General features: G+C 46.5%; 1 protein-coding gene across 2 annotated transcripts; it reads left to right on the top strand.

Moving 5' to 3' along the window:
* The first annotated feature begins 1955 nt into the window (after positions 1-1955).
* APBB3 (amyloid beta precursor protein binding family B member 3) lies at positions 1956-20344 on the top strand. 2 transcript variants are annotated; one of them, XM_083624488.1, is made up of 12 exons: positions 1956-2129; positions 8473-8651; positions 9905-9981; positions 10513-10573; positions 12771-12917; positions 13629-13756; positions 14211-14325; positions 14880-14967; positions 15297-15380; positions 15603-15718; positions 17870-18052; positions 18605-20344. In XM_083624488.1, the coding sequence occupies exons 1-12, from the start codon at positions 2081-2083 to the stop codon at positions 18836-18838; spliced, it is 1461 nt and encodes a 486-aa protein (XP_083480614.1). In that variant the 5' UTR covers positions 1956-2080; the 3' UTR covers positions 18839-20344. The 2 variants fall into 2 exon arrangements, with proteins under 2 accessions (XP_083480614.1, XP_083480613.1); XM_083624487.1 differs by having other exon boundaries at positions 1990-2129; positions 15603-15730; positions 17876-18052.
* The last annotated feature ends 907 nt before the right edge of the window (positions 20345-21251 follow it).

The following is a 21251-nucleotide window of genomic DNA, read 5'->3' as shown; positions in this document are numbered from 1 at the left end:
TTATTCTAGAGGTTGTTCTGTGCCTACAAATCTGGGTGCAGAATCTGGCTACCAGCCAGGACCATGACTTAAGCTATACAGTTTCAAGCATATTGGCAAGGCAACTATGGCAATGGCTCGCCTCTCCAAAAGTGTATGGGAGAATGTGATGCTATTGACCGATACCAAGAGGAAGGTCTACCAGGCTTGTGTTTTTCAGGCTTGTGTTTTGTGCACGCTGCTTTATGGAAGTGAGATGTGGGCAATTTGCACCCTCCAGGAGAGACTCCTCAAAGCCTGTGTCAGGCGGATTTTGGGATTTACATGGCAGGACAGATAAATATGTATTCTCCCAAGCCCGTATTCCCAGAATGTTCGCACTCCTGTCTCAGTGACATCCACACTGGCTTGGTTATGTTCCTAGAATGTAAAATGGCAGGAACCCTCAGGATCACCACAACTAGACACCTTCATTTGCCCCAGCTGCAACAAAACATGTCTGGTATCGGTCTCTACAGCCACAGCACACACAAACTTTCCGAAGGTTTGACTACACCGCAAAAGGCGCACACTTCCATTGTCTCCCGAGACAGATGAGTGTCAGCCAACCAGAGGGGTAGTTGGGTTAGTCTCTCAGGCAAAAAAATAGCAACGAAGCACTCTGTGGCACCTTAAAGTCTGGGCAAATTTATTAAGGTTTACACTTTGATAGATTACAGCCCATTACTTTGATTGGTTGCATGAAATGGAACGGACTTCCTCAGAAGGTGGTGGACTCTCCTTCCTTGGAGTTTTTTAGGCAGGGATTGGATGGTCATCTGTCATTTATACTTTAGATTCATGCATTGCAAGGGGTTGGACTAGAAGACCATTGGAATCCCCTCCATCTCTTTCAACTACTAGCATCTCCAGGCAGGACTGGAAAAAACCCAAGTCCAAAAAACCCCAGAGCCACTGCCAGTCAGTGTAGTAGACAATGTGGAGCTGAGCTGTTATAAGGCAGCTTCTGGTGTCCCTCCCAAGTTCTGATTTGGTTGCCCAACCCACAGAGGGTGGCTGTGTTTCAAGGCACAGAAGAAGCATCATAGTGGATGCTGGATGAAGATGTTGATCCAGCGTGTGACAATTGTGAAAAAGAGTGAATTCCATGATAGGAGTCGTTGGGAAAGGGATTGAAAATAAGACTACCAGTATCATAATGCCGTTATACAAAGTGTCATTATACATGATGTGAGACTACACTTGTACTGTACACTTGTACAACTGTGCACAGTTCTGGCCACCTCACTGCAAAGAGAACATTGTGGAGCTGGAAAGGAGGCAGAAAAAGGCAAGCAAAATGATCAAGGGTTTAGAGCAGGTTACAGTATTTTGGGCTGTTTCGTTTAGAAAAATGTGTAATAAGGGGAATGTGTTAAGAGGTGTATAAGATTATGCAAGGTGTAAAGGAAGTGGGAAAGGAGTTTTTCTCTCTCATAATGCTAGAACACGGGTTCTCCAATTAAGCTAAATATTGGAACATTCAGGGCAGGCTAAATAATTAGCTACCTCAAGAGGCTGTAATGGCCACCCACTTGGACTGCGTTAAAAGAGGGCTGGAGAAATTTATGGAGTGTTTGTGGCTGTGTTCTGGCTCCAATGCTTGAGGCGGTGTGCCTCAGAATACCAGTTGCTGGGAATCGCAGGTGTGGAAAGCTCTGGTCCTTTTGGTGGGCTTATCAGGGGCATGTGGTCCACCAGTTTGAGAGCAGGATGTTGGACAAGATGGGTCCTTGGCCTCATCCAGGAAGGCTCTTTTTTCCCCCAGCCTGTTTACTCGGAAGTAAGATCAGCAGACACTTCCTCCCACCTTGGGCTGCCATTCTGTGCACGCTCAGTTTGGGAGGCCAAGTCCCACTGGAGCCCGTGGGCCTCTTGCGTCACGGCTTTGGATCGCCCTCCCTCGTCAGCATCTCTCTCCTCCCGGATCTGCCCAGTCCGCGCTCTTCGCTCCGCCCGCCCCGCATTCTGGGGCCGGCCTCTGGCACAGCGCTGCTGCTGCTGCTGCCGCCGCCGCCGTCCTCCGCGCTCGGGGCTGCTCGCCGCCCGACCGAGCGAAGCCATGCTGGGCAAGGACTATATGCTGGCCATCATCCTGGTCAACTGCGACGGTAAGAGCAAGGGGCGCCGGCTGGGGTGGGGGAAGATGGTCACGGCGCCCACCCAGGGGTGCTGGGGGCGCAGACCCAAGGGGAGCCCCCTCGGGAGAGCGGGGGCCGCCGAAGAGCCAGGAGGGCGTCTCCATGACGGGGGCGGGCGGGATCGCGCGAGCGCGCTCCTCTTCCCTTCGCCTGCGCGGCTGTTTTGGAAGGGGCGCCCGGCCGGACTCCCCCCCCCCCCCAGCCCCGTGCGGGGAGCATCGCCTCGTGTTCCTGCCCCGCTCCCCGGCCGGCTTGGGACTTCGGGCTCTTCCACCAAGTTCTGCTCCCGGGGAGTTGGGTGAGGGGTTCCCCAGTGGCTCGGCTGAAGCAGCGAGGGTGCGCGCCCCCGCCCCGTGTCCCCAGGTCCCCCCTATGTACTCCAAACCACCCAGGCTGTTTGTCCCTTGGGGAGAAAAGGAGGGAGTGGGAAACTTGCTGTCGGGGAAAGGGTTATGGCGACCCCTTGCACTTCGCCGGAGGCACCTGCAAGTGCTTTTCTCGACGCCGTGGGGCAGAGAGACGCCTGTTGTCCCGCTCTCTAGCTTGGCGTTGGGGGCGGGGGCAGCAGCCTCCAGGGAGCTTTCCATAGTGCTGAAAGGAGAAGCCCGCTGTACCCTAGGGAAAGTTGGCTCGAGTTCTGAAATCCCCCTTGAGTTCCCCAACTTCACAGGATTAGGAATACAACACTCGTGCAGGGGATAAATTGTGCCATATTTCATCAGTTTCTTACAGTGTGCAGAATAGAAAGGCAAGCCTGCGATGACTGGCATCGTCAGAGGGTTCTACAGGACCAAAAGCAACCCAGTCTAAATACAACTGTATGGAAGAAGTTCAGTGGAATTCATTCCCATGAGATACGCTTAAGATCTCAATCTAATAGTGCAGGGATAACCACCTTCTGAATTACACTCACTCCCCGTTGCTCTCATATTGACAGGAGAGCTCTTACTTCAGGCGCTCTGAACTGCAAGAAAGTCTCCAGGGAACCATAGCAAGTTCTGCACCATAGGCATCCACTTGGCCACTGTGAGAACATAATGCCGGACTAGATAACCCATTGTCCTGACCTAGTAGGGCCTTCTGATGTTCTTCCTTGTTTCGCTCACCAACCCTGCCTACCCCCACCCCACCCCCACCAAATCCACTCTTTATCTCCCTTTACCCCTCACCAAAGCCACCAATACTCTCCCTTTATGCCTTGCCAAAGCCACCCCTCTCCCTCTCCTTACTTATGAAAGCCTAACTCATCATCTGCTCACCCCTTAGAACACATCAAACATCAGCTTGCTGACCTGGGCCCTCACCAGCCATGGCTGGTTGCCTCCCTCCCTCCCTCCTCCTTGCCTTCCAATGCTGCTGTTATGGCCCAGCAGCTCTGGGGCCGTGAGGGAGGGTCCTTGTCAAAAAGGGGGTGGGGAGGGGAGAAATGTAGTTATGAAGTTGCCTGCATGCTTCAAGGGTAGGAAGTCATACACTTGGGTGTAATATCAGTAACCAAACCTGTGCAGTCTATGCTACAGGACCTCTGGTATATCAACATGGTTATTTTGATGTTTTATTTGTTTCTTACAATGAAAGTTTAAGATAAAATAAACAACAGATCCGCTTCAGTTTCAATAGTTTCAATAGTTTTACATAGTGTCCTCTAAAATAAACCACCAAGATAAAGTTCATTGTGGTATACTACATAGTAAGAATAACAGATCCAGTGCTTGCCAGCATCACAAAAAACATTTATCTAGGCATGGATCTTCATGAGTTTTGCAGAGGGTGACAAAAAAACCAACAAATCAACAAATATATGTGGATACAGGGGTGAACTATGGTTTGGTGGTGGTTTTGAGGAGTTCCCTTTTGAAAAAGGATGAGGACCCATAGGGATCTATGCCTCAGATCAATGGTTCAGTCAGTAGGAACAGATGTGATCTGTGATGTGGTACTGCTGATAAGCCTGTGAAAAAACTGAAGTTTCAAGAGGATGGGTGTTCCCTGGTCTGACATGGGTGTACATGTGTGCATGTTTCTCCTGTCTCTGCCACTCCATTCTGTCTGTCTGTTGTCTGTCTTTGTCTCTTTCTCCAGGTCTTTCTTCCACCTGGATTCATGTGGCATCCTACTATCGCCTCACCTTCCCCTTCATTACTATGTTTTCCTTCTCTCAGTCACCCAGATCATTCTCCTTCCTCTCTGATACTCGCTTTCCTTCTTACCTCTTGGTCATTTTGTTTGCTGTTCAGATCTGAGCCTGAGCCTTAAAAAGCACACAGATCTTTGCATTTTGCTCTTCCCACCACCTCCTCCAGCTGTATGTACTCATAATAAAAGGGGTAGTGAGCACAGAGAGGGGGCACACATAGGTCTTACATGTGCCAGGAGAGGTCCTTATAACTGCCATTGCATCCATAGATGCCATATTGACATTCCAAACCTGGGCAAATACAAGCATATTTGCCTGGTGCTGCCAAGACAAGAAACTTGGTGCCAGTGTACCTCTGTGTCGAGAGCATTTAATAGGCATGGCACCACACCCTCTCCTTGGTTACCACCTGCCAATTGTCACTTAAAATGTAGCTGGGTCTGTTTGAGAAGAGCTATGTTATTTGGAGATTCTCAAGATTCACTCTCAAAGCCAAAATTTTGCTCTGAACCTGTAAGATTTGCAAAGAGAGCAGGATTTTGCTAAAGATAAGTACGGTACTTGCTAAGAAAATCACTCCCACACAATTTCCCAGCATTTTTGAGCCCATCTGCTGCCTTTTTCCAAGAGGGGAAATGCTTCCATTTCTTTGCAAGTAAAAATGAAGGAAAGTTACTACCATCCCTCATTCCAAATATTCCATCCCCAAGGCCTGAAAATTGGGAGGAACAGGCTGAGCCGAGTTGTGGACATCACTGTTCTAGCCAAATCAATCCCATCTGTGAAAGCTGCATTTCCTTGATTAAATTCTCAGAGCTTGGCACAAGCGTAACAATTTATTGGTTTGCCAAGGTAGGGAGGAGGCATGGCCAGATATAAAAGCAGACAGTGTTCTTTAATTGTTGTGAAGTGGGAGTTTTAGAAGGTGCAGCATATGTGACAAGCTATGCCTGCTCCCAAGTCCCATTTCTGCATAACTCTTCAAGGTGTAGGTGTTCTGTCCTCTTTCACGTCTCATAACTCAGTCAACACACTTTGATTATGAAGGGGCCTTGAGGTGAATGCTGTGGTTTAATGAAAGCTGTTATGAGAAGCTCTAATTCTGGGTAGTGTTGAGTGTTCCTAGTTGCTGTCATATCCTAATAGTTGGAGTGCACACAGAATTAGGGACTATTTCTTTTGTGTAATTTTGGGCAAGTCAACACACAGCCTGGTGTGTAGGCCTATGCACATAGAGGGCTATGGGAAAGAACCTGTAAATCTCTCCCCTACCCTGCCAATCTACATCATATTTCTTATTAACTTGCTGTTTAGTATGAATAGCCTCTCCATTCCAGTTCCCAAACCCCACAACAGAGAAAATTAAGCCTACACCTACCTCACTGATGTTTGTTTGTTGTTTTGCTTCTTAAAGAATAATGCTGCCTTGAAAAACATGTATTATTCTTCAGTGATCTCTCCTTTTTATTCTTGCTGATCTTCAGATTGCACCATTACTGACCAACTGCTTCTCTACAGAGGGCAAGTTAGTGGTGGACTTGGTTAGATGCTAATCCTTTGTTATGTCCTTGCATTTGGAAGTCAGCAGCTGACAGTTTCTTTGCCAAATCTGACTCACTTGTGATGCTAGATGATGAAAGTGGGAAAAGGATGGAGTGGCATTTGGATACAGATAGGCCGAGTTGGACAGTGGAGGGTTGGGGCTTCATTCCTACCGTGTTCCTTTATGTAGTTGGTCTTCCAGCAAAATTAGCTGTTGGTCTAACTCCCTGCCAGGCTGGTGAACAGAGAAACTTGCCTCCCACATTCCTTGGCTTTTGAAGGAAAAGAGAGGCCAGACAAATGGAAGACACTCCATTTCTCTTTGCAAAATGTGGATATCACCATTTTTTCCAAAGTGGGTACTTCTGAAAATAAGAGCAGGTGGCAGAGGTAAATGATTAAAACTAGAACTCAGCTTTGGTTGAATTAATATGTCAGCTCACTGCCTGAGCTATGCTGAGTATGAATTTCAGGGCACTATTTGGAGGAAATGGAAAATTGGAGCATTCTTTTTCAGGAAAACTTACCAGATCCACTATCAATTTCCAGGATTTTCAGAAAAACATTTAGAGACACAGTCTGTTATAGAAAAAATACAAACCTGAAAGACCAACAATTTTGCTATGGTTTGGATTTAAGTCTGCTTCCCCAGGCGAGAATACACATAAGACCTGTTTGTGTGTTCACCTGAACACTTGTAGCCTCAAAGTGGGAATGGGCAGAGATGAGCATACTTAAGCCCCATTCTAACAGCCCCTGGGCACACAGGCTTCCTTTTAGACATCTGCACAGGGTTTCTAAGTGCATTCATGGGAACATGCTTCAAATCCTCATTGTGAAGAAAAACCCTAATAAGACAGGGATCCTGACAGTGATGAGGTCTCTAAGCATATTCAACCAAATGCAAGTGGCTGGGACTTTCATGTGCAGCCCTCCTTGTCCCCACTTTGAGCCCACAGAAGTTCAGGAAATTGCCTGAATGGGGGCATCATTATGGTAAAGTCAACAAGCTTTAATTTCCATTTTCAACTAGTTAATTGGGAGCCAGTTTGATGAATCCAGTGGCAGTCAGGAGAATTTGTCTATTGACTCTAACAGTTAAGTTCATGCTGTGCTTGTGCATACTGATTAGTCACTAGGAGTGTCTGCATTTTGCTCTGGCTACCCTTTCTAGAATGATGTGAACAGTCAGCCACATTCAGTCCAGGCAGAGGCACCCAAATCAACTGCTACTTGGAGGCTGTTTTATCTGATTCCCCATAGCAACAGCCTCAGCGTATCAGTCTGCTCACATCTAGCATCTTGCCACAAAGTTTGGCACAGAAATAGCTTTGTGTGGCAGGGAGAAAATTGCCCACCCTGTGAGGTGCGATGCTACGTGTAAACGGCTTGCTACCTGAAGAAGGCTGCTCTGGAGAATAATTTCAGATGGTCTGTGCGTCATGGCTGTCCATCAGCGCAGCCTTTGCTGGTGCAGGTCAGGCTCTTGGGTGCTGTTTCCTGGGAGACAACTGGCAGTCAGGAAATGTGTGAATGTCAGAAAGCAGTTTGGTTGGTGCTTCTTTGCTCTGATCTCTGCAGGCGGGAAGTGTCAACCTCTGTGCTGCTACTTCTGGCAGCTGGTTGAGCCACTCTAAAGGATGGTGAGACCTGATTAAATAGAATGCAGCTTGGCAGGCAATAGACAGCAGGGCCTGCAGTATGTAATTGAATGGCAAGTGATGGATTATTCACCTTCTGTCCCCTCCATACTGGGAGAATCAACAGGATAATAAAGCAGAAGGGGCACACTGACCTTTGGGTATTTTTAGCTGTGTGCGCTGGGGCAGATACAGTTACGGTCATAGCTCTGCTCCTGGAAGTCCTGCAGGGAAACAGCAGGTTTCACATTCTGGTGCCTGTACATTCATTCTCCAGGAAAGTAGAGAGGGAGGGAAACTGGGCTCCATCTCCTCATTAAAACCGTGCTTTTTAGGATTTCCAGAAATTTTGCATACTGCTGCTGATACTGAAGATTGTGCATAAACATCATGATTAGTAGCCACTGATAGCTTTATCCTGCGTGCATTTGTCAGATCCCTTTTAAAAGCCATCCAAGTTGGTGGCCATCACCACTGTTTCTGGGAACAAATTCCATGGTTTTACTATGTGCTCTGCTTCTGGTATCTGTGTAATGGCCGTGGGGGTTGTGGGTATTGATTTCTCATCTTTACAGTGTTGAGTCTTCTGTTCAATGCTGAACACCCCACTGTGTAATGTTACTACATCCTTGACTTTTGTTAACTCTTTATTAACCAGCTAGGGAGAAGAAGGCTTTAAGTTTAACCCTTGCAAATATAGGAGTAAATACTGACTGAAATTTTCCACTGGACTGCCCAGCAAGGACTGGACAAGGGGCTTCTGTGGTTTGTAAGAATAGATGGAAGCATGTAAATATATATCTTTCATGCACCTGTCCTCTGTTGTTCCTCCACATTATATTTTCCAGCTGGAATATTCAGAAATGATGTGCCTTAAAATAGAGAGAGTGGCATTTTGATGTATCTTTTTTCTACCTTTCTGTAGAAGCTGTTGTCACCATCCTTTGAAATGAAACTTGCCCTTTTCCTCATCTGAAGTCTTTTCTCTCTTTAGACAACCTATGGAACGACCAGAATCTGGAGGCAGATCTTGACCTTCCCCCAGGATGGAGGAAAATCCACGACTCCTCTGGGACCTACTACTGGCATGTGCCCACGGGCACCACACAGTGGCAACACCCATCTTGCCCCTCTGGTTTGGCGCACACTGGGGAAGCTGCATTGCCAGAAACGGTATCAGGATTCCAAAGCCTTTTTGTGTATGATTGACAGGACCCATGTGAAAAGTAATGCCAGCAGCCCAACCCTTGTTCTCTCTAGGGCTGCTGTTTTTCTTTACATATACCCATAAATGCACTCGCCTGTGTCTCGTGGTGACACATATACAGAGCCTTGTGTGGTAAAATTTAACAGAGTAGTAACTGTGGACTGTCAGTCCCACCTGGCACCATTTGTAGGTTTGCATGCTTCTGCATGATCTTCTTGTTCTTACTGGGCAACAGGGACTTCTGGCTTTCAAAACTGACTCCATTGACTGATAACATCCAGAGGGCATGAACTGGGATGGGGTCAACTGAGTCACTTGACTGGGTGAACAGCTGTGGAGAGAGGGAGATTACAGCTGCATTTTCCGTGGCGCTTCTGCTGTAAAATGCAATGTCTTAAAGAGCCTAAATCCGTTTACTTGGATTGATTTCAGTGGGTCTTCCAGGTATGTTTAGGATTGTAGCATTAGTCAGCAGAAGCTATCCAGTAAGGCACTGTGAATGCCTAGGATAAAATAGATGTAATCAATGCTAAGATCTATTGATTTGCCATAATGATCTTTTTTTATTCATGCAGTAAAGTAACATTGTCTATTGGGGTACCAAACTGCTTTCCATTAGGACTTGGCTCAATGCATCTGTTTTGAAAATCATGATAGAATTTGCTTTTTTAGAAGAAAACAAATGGAGAGTACAACAAAATATGTCCTCTGCTCCTTTCAGAAGTTCTCTTCTTCACAGCTCCAGCCAGCCCAAAACAGAAGTCCTTGTAGTGCTGCTTGGGGCTTGCAGATTACATATTTTTTCTTTCCCACCTTTCTGAAATGTTCCTGTGCTGTTTAAATAGTGCTAAAGGGCTCAGTACTTCATTAGAAGTGTGGGGATAAGAGCTTTTTAATATCAAGGCATACATCCCTCCAGAGTACTCATAGAATCATAGAGTTGGAAGAGACCACAAGGGCCATCAAGTCCAACCCCCTGCCAAGCAGGAAACTATAGTGGCTTAAGCTGCCCAGTTCCCTCTCCCCCTCCTCCCGGGATTTTCCTTTCTTTTTTATATAAAAAATTCCTCACAAATGTTTCATGGCTCAACTGCTCGCAACCATAGACTGAATTTCTACATACACACTTTAGCTGCGTAGCTGAGCCTCAATGTTAATAAAACAACAACGGTGCCATATTCTCTTCACTTTCACAACCTTCTTTTCTGTCCTCATTCAGGATCTTCAGGTTGCAACAGTAAGACGTCTGCCAAGGGAGAGACCTATCCCAAGTCCGATGGCATCGCTGCCCAGAAGGTAGGGTTGTCTCCTGGGGGCAGGGGCACTTCATCCAAACACTAGGGCACATCGAATCTGAGTAAAAGTGAAAGAGGGCTCTAGGGCCTGTTCATGGTCTCTTCAGGTGACCTCACAGGTAACCCAGCTCTGTGCAGATGCAGAAGCAAGCAGGTTTGTTTCCATCCCACAAGTCTTTGGTCTAACTTTTGAGTCATAAATAAATACTGATCCTCTGCTCCAATCTCCATCCTACTCAGATGGTTCCACCAAAATGGGAAAGGACTGGGATTGCAAAGTAAAGGCTGGAGGTGCCTAGTCCCTGCAAATCACATCAATAGGGTTAGAGCTGACAAGCCTTTGGTTGGGCCAATGGAGGCTGGTACCATTGAATTAAACTTAATGTAAGAGAATTAAACTTAATGATGTGTTGGAGAGTTGAGAGAACGATGAGATCCACAGCTGCCACTCTGGGGATGAACAGACGCTCGCTAGAGTTATGCCGCGACTGAGAACCTCCATGTCACTGCTATGCTTGTCTACCTGTTACAGGACATCAGTGAGCTGGCATGGGGAGGAGCATCACCAGGGCAACCCAGAGCTTGGCTCCAAGGTACAGTCAGGTGAGGTGGGGGACACAGGGGGTACGTAGCTCAGAAACCTGGCTGATTGAGGAAGCCCCTTCCTTTGAGGCAAGGGGTCCAGATTCAGCATAGGTAAGGCCCTTCCTTGGAGGCTGCTGCAGAAAATTTACCCCTCTGTGAGCTTTGTTTGTTTGTTTATTAAATCTGTATACTGCCCTATACCCATATATCTTAGGGCAGTTCACAACACAATATATCAGGCTCTTAATTGGAACCTGGGAATCTCTCTCTTATTTTGGAGAAGCTGGCATGTGTCACCTTCCGGTACTGCTCTGAAAATCATGGCAACTGCTTTGAATATTCCCTTGGCATTTTACAGTGCATTCCCAGTATCACTCAATATGTTATAACCACCCTTTCATTCATGTGAAAGATTGACTAGATGGTATAAATGAGTAATCTATGCATGTTGAGTGGTCTTATCCATGTCCTTTGTGATGTTCCCTCAACTATCCCTGAACCCTGTGGCCCCTTTCCTTGATAAAATAGTTTATCAAGTAACTGAACTATTTTTAACTGATTAAACTATGTTTTTTTAAAAAAACTGAATGATACCTCTCTTAAAATTATTTTTAAAAATTACAAGCTCCTTCCCCAGAACTTAAACACAGCTCAAGTATTTTGGAATCTATTGTTTTAGTTGTATAAGTTGTAATTTTAATTGTGAACTGGCTTGTGTGCTGTGCTTGGTCAAGACAGATGACTAACTGTGCCACACTTCCCTGTTGTCAGATTGCTATAAACATGTATGAAGTACCCTGCCTCAGAAGAATAAGTTATTCAATGCAGAGTTACCTCATACCTAATCAGAATTCAACAGCTCTTAAATCACACAGCACTGCAAGTCCAATTTATAGCAAAATAGTAATTAAAGAATGCTTTAGAACGCGGGAGAGGGAAGGACTTTCTAAAAGCAAATTTTCAGGATTTGGAACTTCTAGCACTTCCAGTCAGATATTATCTGCAGAAGAACTTGTCTCTGATGTGGGCAGGAGATAATGGCCTTCCCCATCCATACCCTTTTAGGTAGGTTTATCCTTGACAGCATCTCCCTGCGGTATCACCTGTGATTTCTTTCATTTTGAGAGTTCACATACAATTACACAGAGCTAGTTTGCTGTTTCCTTCTCTCACCTGAAGGCATGCCGTCCAACTTTTTTGGAGCCAAAACCAGGATGCGTGTCTTCTGGGATGCGCTCCTGGGTGCTGCATGGCCCTAAAAAAGTGATTTTTGTTCAGGGCAAGAGCACAGCGCAAGAGTGCAGCACCCAAAATGGCCACCACGATCTCCCGTGAAAAAACAGGATGTCCTGGGGCACTTGGGAAGTATGGCAATGAGGGGAAGTGTTTTTCCAAATGGGTAAATAATTAGAGATTTCGAGTAAGGCAATTAAAGACTAGTTCACTGACACACCAGTCTGAGCTATGAATCCTTAACAAGCTACAATTTGATGGGGGAAAAGAAGCTAGGAAAGCCTCACTTTTTATACCTCTAGTCCTTCTCCATGCAGCACAAGGAGTGGGTGCAGACCTCAGAGGCCCAGGGGCTGAGTGTGACCCTCCAGGCCTCTTTCCCCAGACCCTCCCTGGCCTTGCACCCTCCTTGAATGTTTCTGCCTACCTGGGATGTGTCACTGAACACTGATACTTACTGATTGTCTAGGTGGAGGACAGAGAGGGGCATGAGTAGGAATTCATCTATTGTGCAAAGGTGAAAACCACATTTCTTAGAATAATAGAACTGTAGAGTTGGAAGGGACCCCAAGGATAATCTAGTCCAGTCCCTCTTGCTCCACCCATTTTTGCCTCTGGCATGTGAGCCATGCCCCCCTCCAAAAGATTGCAGCCCTCAGGGTGAAAAAAGTTCCCCATCCCTAATCTGGTGGGACATCCTACGAATAAGGAGAGGCATGAGGACTCCTTTGTGACAGACAATGTGGTAAAGAAGAGCACAATGAATTGGCAGTGTTGGTATCAGTTGATGCTCTCCAGAAGTGTTCATGATGGCTAGATTTGAGGTACGGTCAGGGAGGGAGGGGCTGCTCCAGTTCACATGAGCTGAAACGTTCACAAAAAGCTGCCAATGGCCTGGGCTGCATAGCCAATGGTGAGCTAGGAAGGCTGGAGACACGCCTTACGGTAACCCCTCTGCCCCTCTCTTGCCAGTGCTTCGTTGTGCGTTCGTTGGGCTGGGTAGAAATCCCTGAGGAGGACTTGGCTCCTGGCAAAAGCAGCATTGCCGTGAATAACTGCATCCAGCAGCTCTCCCAGAACAGGTGTGACGACTGGGACCCTGCGGACAGGTGGGGCGAGGTGAGTGCAGGAGGCCCAGGGAGAGATCTACTCAAATGTGTTCTCCCACGTAGACTTCCAGCAGCCCTTGTGCTGAATGCAGCCATAGCGGCCAACTCCTATGTGGACGGCCATTGCCATTCCAATGGTGTGCTGGTACCATATCTTGTGATCAATTATGTGAGATTGGGTTTACCTGCCACTGGCGGAGGAAGAGGGTGTGGTAGGTGCGGTCTGCCCTGGGTGTCATCCATGGGGGGGGGGGTTTGACATCACTGCCCCGCCCTCCTGGGACGCCTGCCCCACTCCTGCGGGTGACTAGCCCCACCCCTGGGTGCACAGCATGTGTGCCACTCTGGGCACTGAAGCAACTAGCTCCACCTCTGTCTGCCCCCTCCATATTTTATTCAAGTTGTCACCCTTCAATGGAGCAATTGATTTCCTGGGTCTAGGCACTGCTTTGCATCCTTTCCGCCTTTGGCAGGGACCCAGGCATGAGCTGCTGGGTGTCCCCATGCCTCTTCCTTGTACATATTTGCCAAAAATGCACCCATTCAGTCCATGGCATTACATACAGGTGTTCCTATGCACTGCTGGGTGGATAAACATGCCAGTCCCTGTTTTCCCTAGGAAAGGGACATCATTATCGCTCTAGTTGCAAGAGGCAAGTGGAATTTTTTTCCTACCCCTGCACTGTATCTCAGTCACAGTCCTCTAGTCTTCCCTTTACAGGGCCAAAACATGGTGATGATCCTGAAGAAGGACACAATGAGTTTAGTGGATCCCTTGGACCAGAGCCTCATCCACTCCCAACCCATCATCAACATCCGTGTCTGGGGTGTGGGATGCAACCACGGCAGGTGAGGGAACCTTTGCTCTGGTGTTGAAGAGGAGAGGGAATTTTCTGCTGCTGGAAATTAATATGAAGGACAACTCCTCAGTCTTGTAGCATTGCACCAAACTGGGGTACGGAGCCACAGGCCCCGTAGGAGGGAGAATCTTGAAATTGTGGTCTCTCTCTCTCTCTCTTTCTCTCTCTCTCTGTGTCCATCTTGCTGTCCTTGCCTTGCCACGAGGTCCTTCTGCTCACTACAAAGAAACCTTTGCTCTTCTTGCCAGAAACTATTACAGCTGATAGCACACAGACCATTAAGAGGGTTGCTTCTTGAGGGATTCTGCATTAACCAGATTTTTCTTTCTTTCCCTACATGCTGTGCTTGACCCAAGGGACAGGTAAGGCCCCTTCTTCCTTCTGCAGCAAGGACCAGTGCCTGGAGCCCTGCCCTTGCTTACTGGGCTCTCCTCTCCTTGCAGGGATTTTGCTTTCGTGGCCAGTGACAAGGACACGTGTATGCTGAAGTGCCACGTCTTCCACTGCAATGTGCCTGCCAAGGCCATTGCCAAGGCCCTGCATGAAATGTGCTCCAAGGTATCCCTGCTGATTCTGGCATGGTTCTTTCCCTACATACACACATGCACACACGAGGAAGGAAGAGTGTCCCAACGCCTGAAGTGCAGCACCAATCCCCTGCACCAGGCTGCTCTCATTTTGCAAGGAGGTGGCAGATGGAATTTCATCCTGGTTGGCTGGGGGCTGGAAGAAATTCCTCTGAACCATGCATTCATCGGACGTCTGTATTAAATGAATCTTGTCAGATTTCTGGGAGTCTAGCAGTCCTTGTTGGTGGAGGGGCACAGCTATAAGGAGAGTGGCAATTCTGTGCATGCTTACTTGGCAGTAAGCCCTACTAAAAGAAGGGGAACCTACTTCTGAGTAAACAGTCATAAAGCAAATGGGATTCCCACTTGAATTGCAACTTCTAGCCATGTCATTGAAGACTGGAAATGTTCTTTCTATACTTTCTCCTGGGTTATCATCTAGGAGGGTCTTCTCCCTGAGCTTTGCCACTACCACTACCCAAGTTTAGGTGGGAAGTTCCAGCAGGTGGTCCCAACTTTTCATGACCTTTCTCTGTATTACAGATCATGGCTGAGCGAGCCGTGGCAAGTAGCAGCCTCAGCCGATCTGTTACCTTTGAACCTGTCACTCCAGATGACGTCTCTCTACAAGGTAACAAAAGTTACAAATCCCATGAGTCCCTTTCTGGGGCACCTGTCAGCACTTTATCAGTTCCGTGCTCTGACAGAATTGAAGTCATTATTCCCATCCTTGGTCTAAAGAAGCACCCCTGCTTCTTTCTTGAAATAAAGTGATGGTTTGGCTAATAGGACTCCCCACCCACCCTGCCACCCTGCCAGTTGGCTGGGAGAAGGTTGAGAGAACCCTCAGAACTGTGTCTGGGAAGAGGAGAGATTGTCCCATCAGGCAAACAGAAATGTTTGTGCTGATGAAGCATTTGTTTCAGTGTGACGTTGAATTCCTCCTTTTGCTTCGGGCAGTTGACATTCTGGATGCCGTGGGAGAGTCTGTCCGGAAATATGAAGCTTTGTATATTGGCACCTCACCAGTGTCCAAGGCCATGGGTAAGTAGCTGTGCTCTTTGAATTCTGCTACCTATCTCTGGTGTGTTCAATGGGTGAAGTTATTGCTTATGGGGCACCTCCTCCTTTACCAAGTCTGTCAACCCCCAAAATCTGAAGCAGGGGCCCTTCTCTGTGCCCCAGTTATGGTGGAAGTCTTGAGAGAACCCTGTTCTCTGCCTGATGAGCATTCTCACCCATTTATTTCTTGCCTCACCACTTCAGGGATGGATGTGCTAAATACTGCCATCGAAGACCTGGTGGGCAGCCGTGGCCGTGACCAGTGGACTCCATCTGTTGTCAGTGTTTCAGACTCAGTGATGCAAGCAGACCAAGCTGAGGTAAGGCTCCTTGTGATACTGGCCACCCTGGCAGCTTTCTCCTCTTACCAAGTGACATGACAGTAGCCATCCTATCTGGCATCCTGCCTGCCCCAGAGGCTGAGAGACTGGAAGAGGAGCTAGACCAGAATGACAAGAGGACCGTTGGACTTTAGTATTTTACTGTACGCTAGCCATTTTCCAGGGCAATCATGTGATCTAGACAAAGCTAAGCACTTTCAGATCCCATTTATTTCAGTGAAAGAGATTGATGCAACTGCTTAATTCTCCCACCAAAATCAATGGAACCTTAAAGTGCTTAGTATTGGCTGGATCATACAAGTCCAATTGATTTCAATCACAGAGTTGAACAGTTTCATTGATCTTTTCCACTGAAATCAATGGGACTGGATTACGTGCATAGTTTGATTTAATTTATTAAATACAAATTTGGAAAATAGTTCACTAGTGGGCATGCAAACCTCTCATTAGCCTTTTTTGTTCCCAGTGATTTCAGTTTTCAGAGAACAGATGGCAAACACAATAACACTCTGAATCAAGTCCAGAGAAAGTGACTTGTAGCTGGTTTGTTCTATTGATTTCAATGAGAACTAATCACAAGTTTCTGTGGAATGAGGCTGAGACAGTCACAAAACATCTTTCCTTTTATTGATCTTTTAAAAAAAATTGGCTGCCTGCACAAACCCTTTTTGGTCAGAAATACATATTTCTGAAACTGAAGGCAGAACTACAAGAAATTGTTTGAATAAACATTGGTGCAGTCTGAGAAAATACCGATACATTCTGTTCATAGGCTCTCACAAAATAAAACAAACTGTCTATAAGAATTATGTGATGGTGGCAGTTCTAATTGTTAGGCACAGTCTCAAAGCAGAATACCAGAATAATGCTGCCGCTTAAGATATATATTTTAGCGGTAGTCAAAATCATTAGGAGGCATTGCTGGGGTCTCCATTGAGATCCTGCATGTGCACTGACAGCTTCCTTGGTTCACTTGAGTATTCTTCACTCTGCACACCCCTTCACGTGTCTTTTAAAAAAAATCAACCTTCTACTGCCCACCACCAAGAGTGCCAAAGGGTGAAGAAGGAATTAAGAAAGGAAGCAGTGGAGGGTAACATCAGGGGGATAGAAAAGTCTATTGTAGAAAACTGCTGCAGCCCATATCCTTTTTAAAATATATAGTTAAGACCTTTCTTTGGATGGACTGAATTGGTACAGAAGACAGCAAAAATGATATTATCTGGTGAAAGAAATTACTAAAGAGTTGCCCCTGATACACGCTGGGCAGCAGCATTTCCCCACTGTTTCCTAATACCTTACGAGATCCCCCCTTCTTTTGCTAATTTCTGCCAAATGGTTGAGCACCTTTGCACGTACCATTTTATTTTAGTAAAATTGTGAAAGTGGTTGGGATTTCCCCCTGGAGCTGCACTGAGCCTCTGGGGGTGCTGCACAACTTTGGGGAAGACCCCCTCCCTACTTTCCAGTTCCAAAGGAAGGCTAGAGATGGTGCTCAAAATTCCTCTGCAACACACTGCCTGGCTTTACTTTCCCTCTGGCTTAATGCTGCAATCCTATGTACATTTATGGAGGAGGAAGCCCCAATGAATACAATGTAAGGGCTGGGCTGAAGGAGAGGGACAGAATCTTAGTGACCACATATTTTGGGCTGGTTACTAAAGCCAACCACAGTTTGTGGTTCCCTCTGGATCTCATTGCTGTAAGGATGACAGAAAGATAATCAAGAGCCCTGCTCAAGGACTTCCGCTTGTGCAACAGGGATTCCCTCTTCCCACCCCACCCCCACAACTGGCTCTGAGGGGTCAGAAGAACTCCAAGAACAGTGCATGGGTGGGGGGAGGAGAGGGGAGATCATTCCATCAGGCAAGCTGCAGTATAACAATGAAATCTACCTTTTTTCTTATTGTTTTCATTTAGCATGCTTTACAATGTTGGAAGCCTATGCTATGATTATGTATTAAATTTGTATATCAAGGCCACTGCATCAGGTTTATTAGAATGCGCACACAGGTTTAATATTTGGCCTAGGACATGTAAATATTAGTACCTAGGATAAAACTGAAATGCAGGAACAATGGTGGCCTGGATGCATCCTTAAGTCTAATCTTTTTTGTGTTCTTTCTTGAGGCTGAGGACGGCTCTTGCCTGTGGGAATGTCAGGTCCGCTACGTGACTTTTATTGGGATTGGGAAAGACGCCCACACCTTCGCACTCATTACTGACATGGGCCAACAATGTTTCCAGTGCACAGCTTTTTGGTGTGAGCCAGATGCCGGCACCATCTCAGAAGCGGTGCAGGCCGCATGCATGGTAAATGCCAAGACATTTAAGCAGGGCTTGCTCAGTAGTTCATGCCCATTTATTTATTGACTACATTTACATCCCACCTTTTTTCCACCAAAGGATCCCAGGCGCCATACGTAAGGTTCCCTTCCAAACACTGGCCACGCACTGTTCAGCTTCTGCAAGGGGGCTGCACCCTTTGCAAGGCCTCTTAACCAACACTGCCCACTTTGAGCTTCAGAGTGGACCAATCTCACCCCACTTCCACCCCATCAGTTAGAAACCCTAGTGTTTGATCTCTGCCCTCAGCAGTTTCAAAGCATCTGAAGCTGGGATCCTGCATCAAAGGTTCTCATATGTGCATTGTAAGCACTGATGATGCTGTTGGAGCTCTCTCTCTCTCTCTCTCTCTCTCTCCCCCCTCCCCCACTTATAAATGTGGTGCTCCGAGGTTTATAAGCCTATATCATAGACTGAAAGAATTTGTGTCAGGAAATAACTAGATTCAGCAACCACCAGGTTTTGGTAAGCTCTGCCCTTTGTAAATCCACCTTGATTTGCTTATTGTTTTTTTGGTAGGTCCAGTATCAAAAGTGCTTAGTGGCTTCTACATCGCGAATGAGACCAAAGAGTGGCTCACGCTCCATCCTGAAGATGAAAAGGACAGTGTCAGTGGACTCGCCAGTCTGTTCCTTTCCTGTCACTGGGCACTCCCTGCAGAAAAATGGCAGCGCGGCCACTACACGCAAGAGGGGTTTATTCTCATTCTTCGAAGCATTTCGCCAAAAACATTCCATACTACACACCCCTTAGCCCAAAATATATGGTGTGAGACAGGGATGGTGGGCCCCTCGTGATACTTAACAGTGGCCTTCCTTTGATATCCAGGTTCAGAATGTAAATAGCGTACTTTTGTCTGTTGACTCTTTCATTGAATCTAAGAGCCAACAGATCCAAGCAAATCTGGCCCCTGAGAGAGGTCTGTGGCTGATTCTAGACATGTTATGCATAGTTTTGCTAGTCCTTTGCCATGTAGATGCTATGAGAAGGAGGCAATGTTGTTTTCAGGGGGAAGAATAAACAAAGCTGCACCTGAATGTTCTGATAATGTTCCCTGGCATGTGGAGTAGGCAGCATCCAATGCATCACACAGGCTTAAAACGTTGCTCCTGCTTGCCCAGGGTGGGTTATGGAACAGGGCAGAGCAGGCATGCCAGCTTGAAGCAGTAGCTCCACTTGGTTTTTGCAGTAAAAGCTGTGAGTATCGCCACTCTTCCTTCCCCAGCTTGTAGCATGAATGCTTGGCATACGAAACCTGACTGCAACCCTAGGCAGGCCATGGAACAGCCACTCGTGTTAATTTGCGGCAGCAAATAGATGCTTGTGAGCCTCTGGATTGATCAGATGTCAGTACAGATACACATTTCCCTTGAAAAGTGACAAATAGTCTCTTCTTTTTGAATCGGCATACTGAGATACAAGGACTCTCTCAACCCCCCTCCCTCCCTCCCTAAATCTGCTCCATAACAGTTTAGGGGGCACACAGGGGGAGTCCACGTTTTATTGTGCAATTGGATGTTCTTCACACAGTGCTATGTTGGCTACATCCCATACACTGTTCCATCAATGCCTATTAACACTATTATCTCTTCACAGTATAGCCTGCAACAGGCCTGTGTTTCTTTGGCAACGTCTGGGCTAATCCTTTAACTTCTGTACGTGCTGTAGCAACTATTCTTTTGAAACAAGCCAGTGACCATAATGAAGCCTAGAATAATCAAAGGGTGCACTTAGCTCCAGTGCTCACTAGCAAAATGTCTGGTATGTGAGTGAGAGAGTCATCAGCACTCATTACTGTCCTAATAACACCAGCATGCCTGGTCAGGCACTTGGATTAGGAACAATGAATTGACCAGGCCATCACTGTAGGACCCAATGCTGGCGCAACTCTGACAGACACAAGTGATTCACACTTGTAAGATGCAGGTAAGGAGAATATAAAGCTGCCTGTGGATTCTCTCCCCCCCCCCATTTTTTTAAAAAAGAAAAAGCCTATAAATATTGAGAGCTTATTGCACCAACATTGGCAAAAGTGACTGCTGAGTCTCATTTGATCTGTGTCCGGAAATGGGGAGTGAGGCTGGTGCGATGAAAGGGTAAATCTCCAAACACGTTCCTTTCTTTTCTGTTTGGGAGATAAGGTAACCCATCAACTTTATCTTATTTATAACTAGCCCCAGATTAAGATAGACTCAAGTCTACCTCAGTGATACTTTATATCTGATCATTTGTGCAAATAAACTACTAATATGGAAGAAATCTAGAGTTGTTTTATCTTTGGTCTCTGTTTCCAGGTAATTTTTTTGGTGCTAGAATGAACTGCTGATATGGGTGGGAAATGAATGACTTCCCTTTGGTGTCACTGTGCAATGCCAACTCTATGGCCATGCTCACTTCAAGGCTAAATTGGAAGTGGAAAATGCCAAGTTCTGAATGAGGAGCTGAGTCCTTTTCTATGATATAAGTAGGCAGAAAGGGGGATAGGCAGCAAGTAAGCCTAGATTGAATAGCTCCTGCCTCCTGTGGTTTGTTACCTACCATGAATGGCAGCAGAGAAGTGGAGTAAATGGAAGGAGTGAATGGATATTAGCAGGAACAGTGTGAGGTGAGTGGTCTGCCATCTGTACAGCTGCTCATTTTCTAATATGCCTTGGTCCAAAGAGTAGGGATATCTGCAGAGATTAGTCCTTTAGGAGATAAACTACCAAAGGCCTATTAAAGCCCAAAGATAAATGCCTCCATACAGCGGGAACGTCTATAAAAGGGATCAAGGCCCAACTAAAACAACTTATGAGAAATTCAGGATTGTACTTTGCGGTACGCTTAAGGACAGGAATCTTGTGTGATTGAACTCAAACACTGTACATGGAGAATATAGTAATTTAATTTTAGACAAAGCTGTTAAAATGACTTAACCCAAAGGGCTTATGGAAATACTGGGCCTTGGGCTGTGCACTTTTATGAAACAAAAAGGCAAAGATGCAACAGACCATTAGACACTGGCAGTGCAGTGATTGGCATGCAATAAAACAAAAACTCTGTACAGTCATACGTTTGCTTCAGGTTGAATCTTTTCAGGTTATGTCCCGCGGCTACCCGGAAGTAACGGAATGGGTTACTTCCGGGTTTTGCCGCTCGCGCATGCACAGACGCTCAGAATGTCACA

The sequence above is a fragment of the Podarcis filfolensis genome (genome assembly GCF_964270895.1).
Source record: "Podarcis filfolensis genome assembly, chromosome: 7".
NCBI classification, from domain to species: domain Eukaryota; kingdom Metazoa; phylum Chordata; class Lepidosauria; order Squamata; family Lacertidae; genus Podarcis; species Podarcis filfolensis.
The sequence above is the reverse complement of the archived record's forward strand: the minus strand, read 5'-3'. Positions and strand labels throughout refer to the sequence as shown.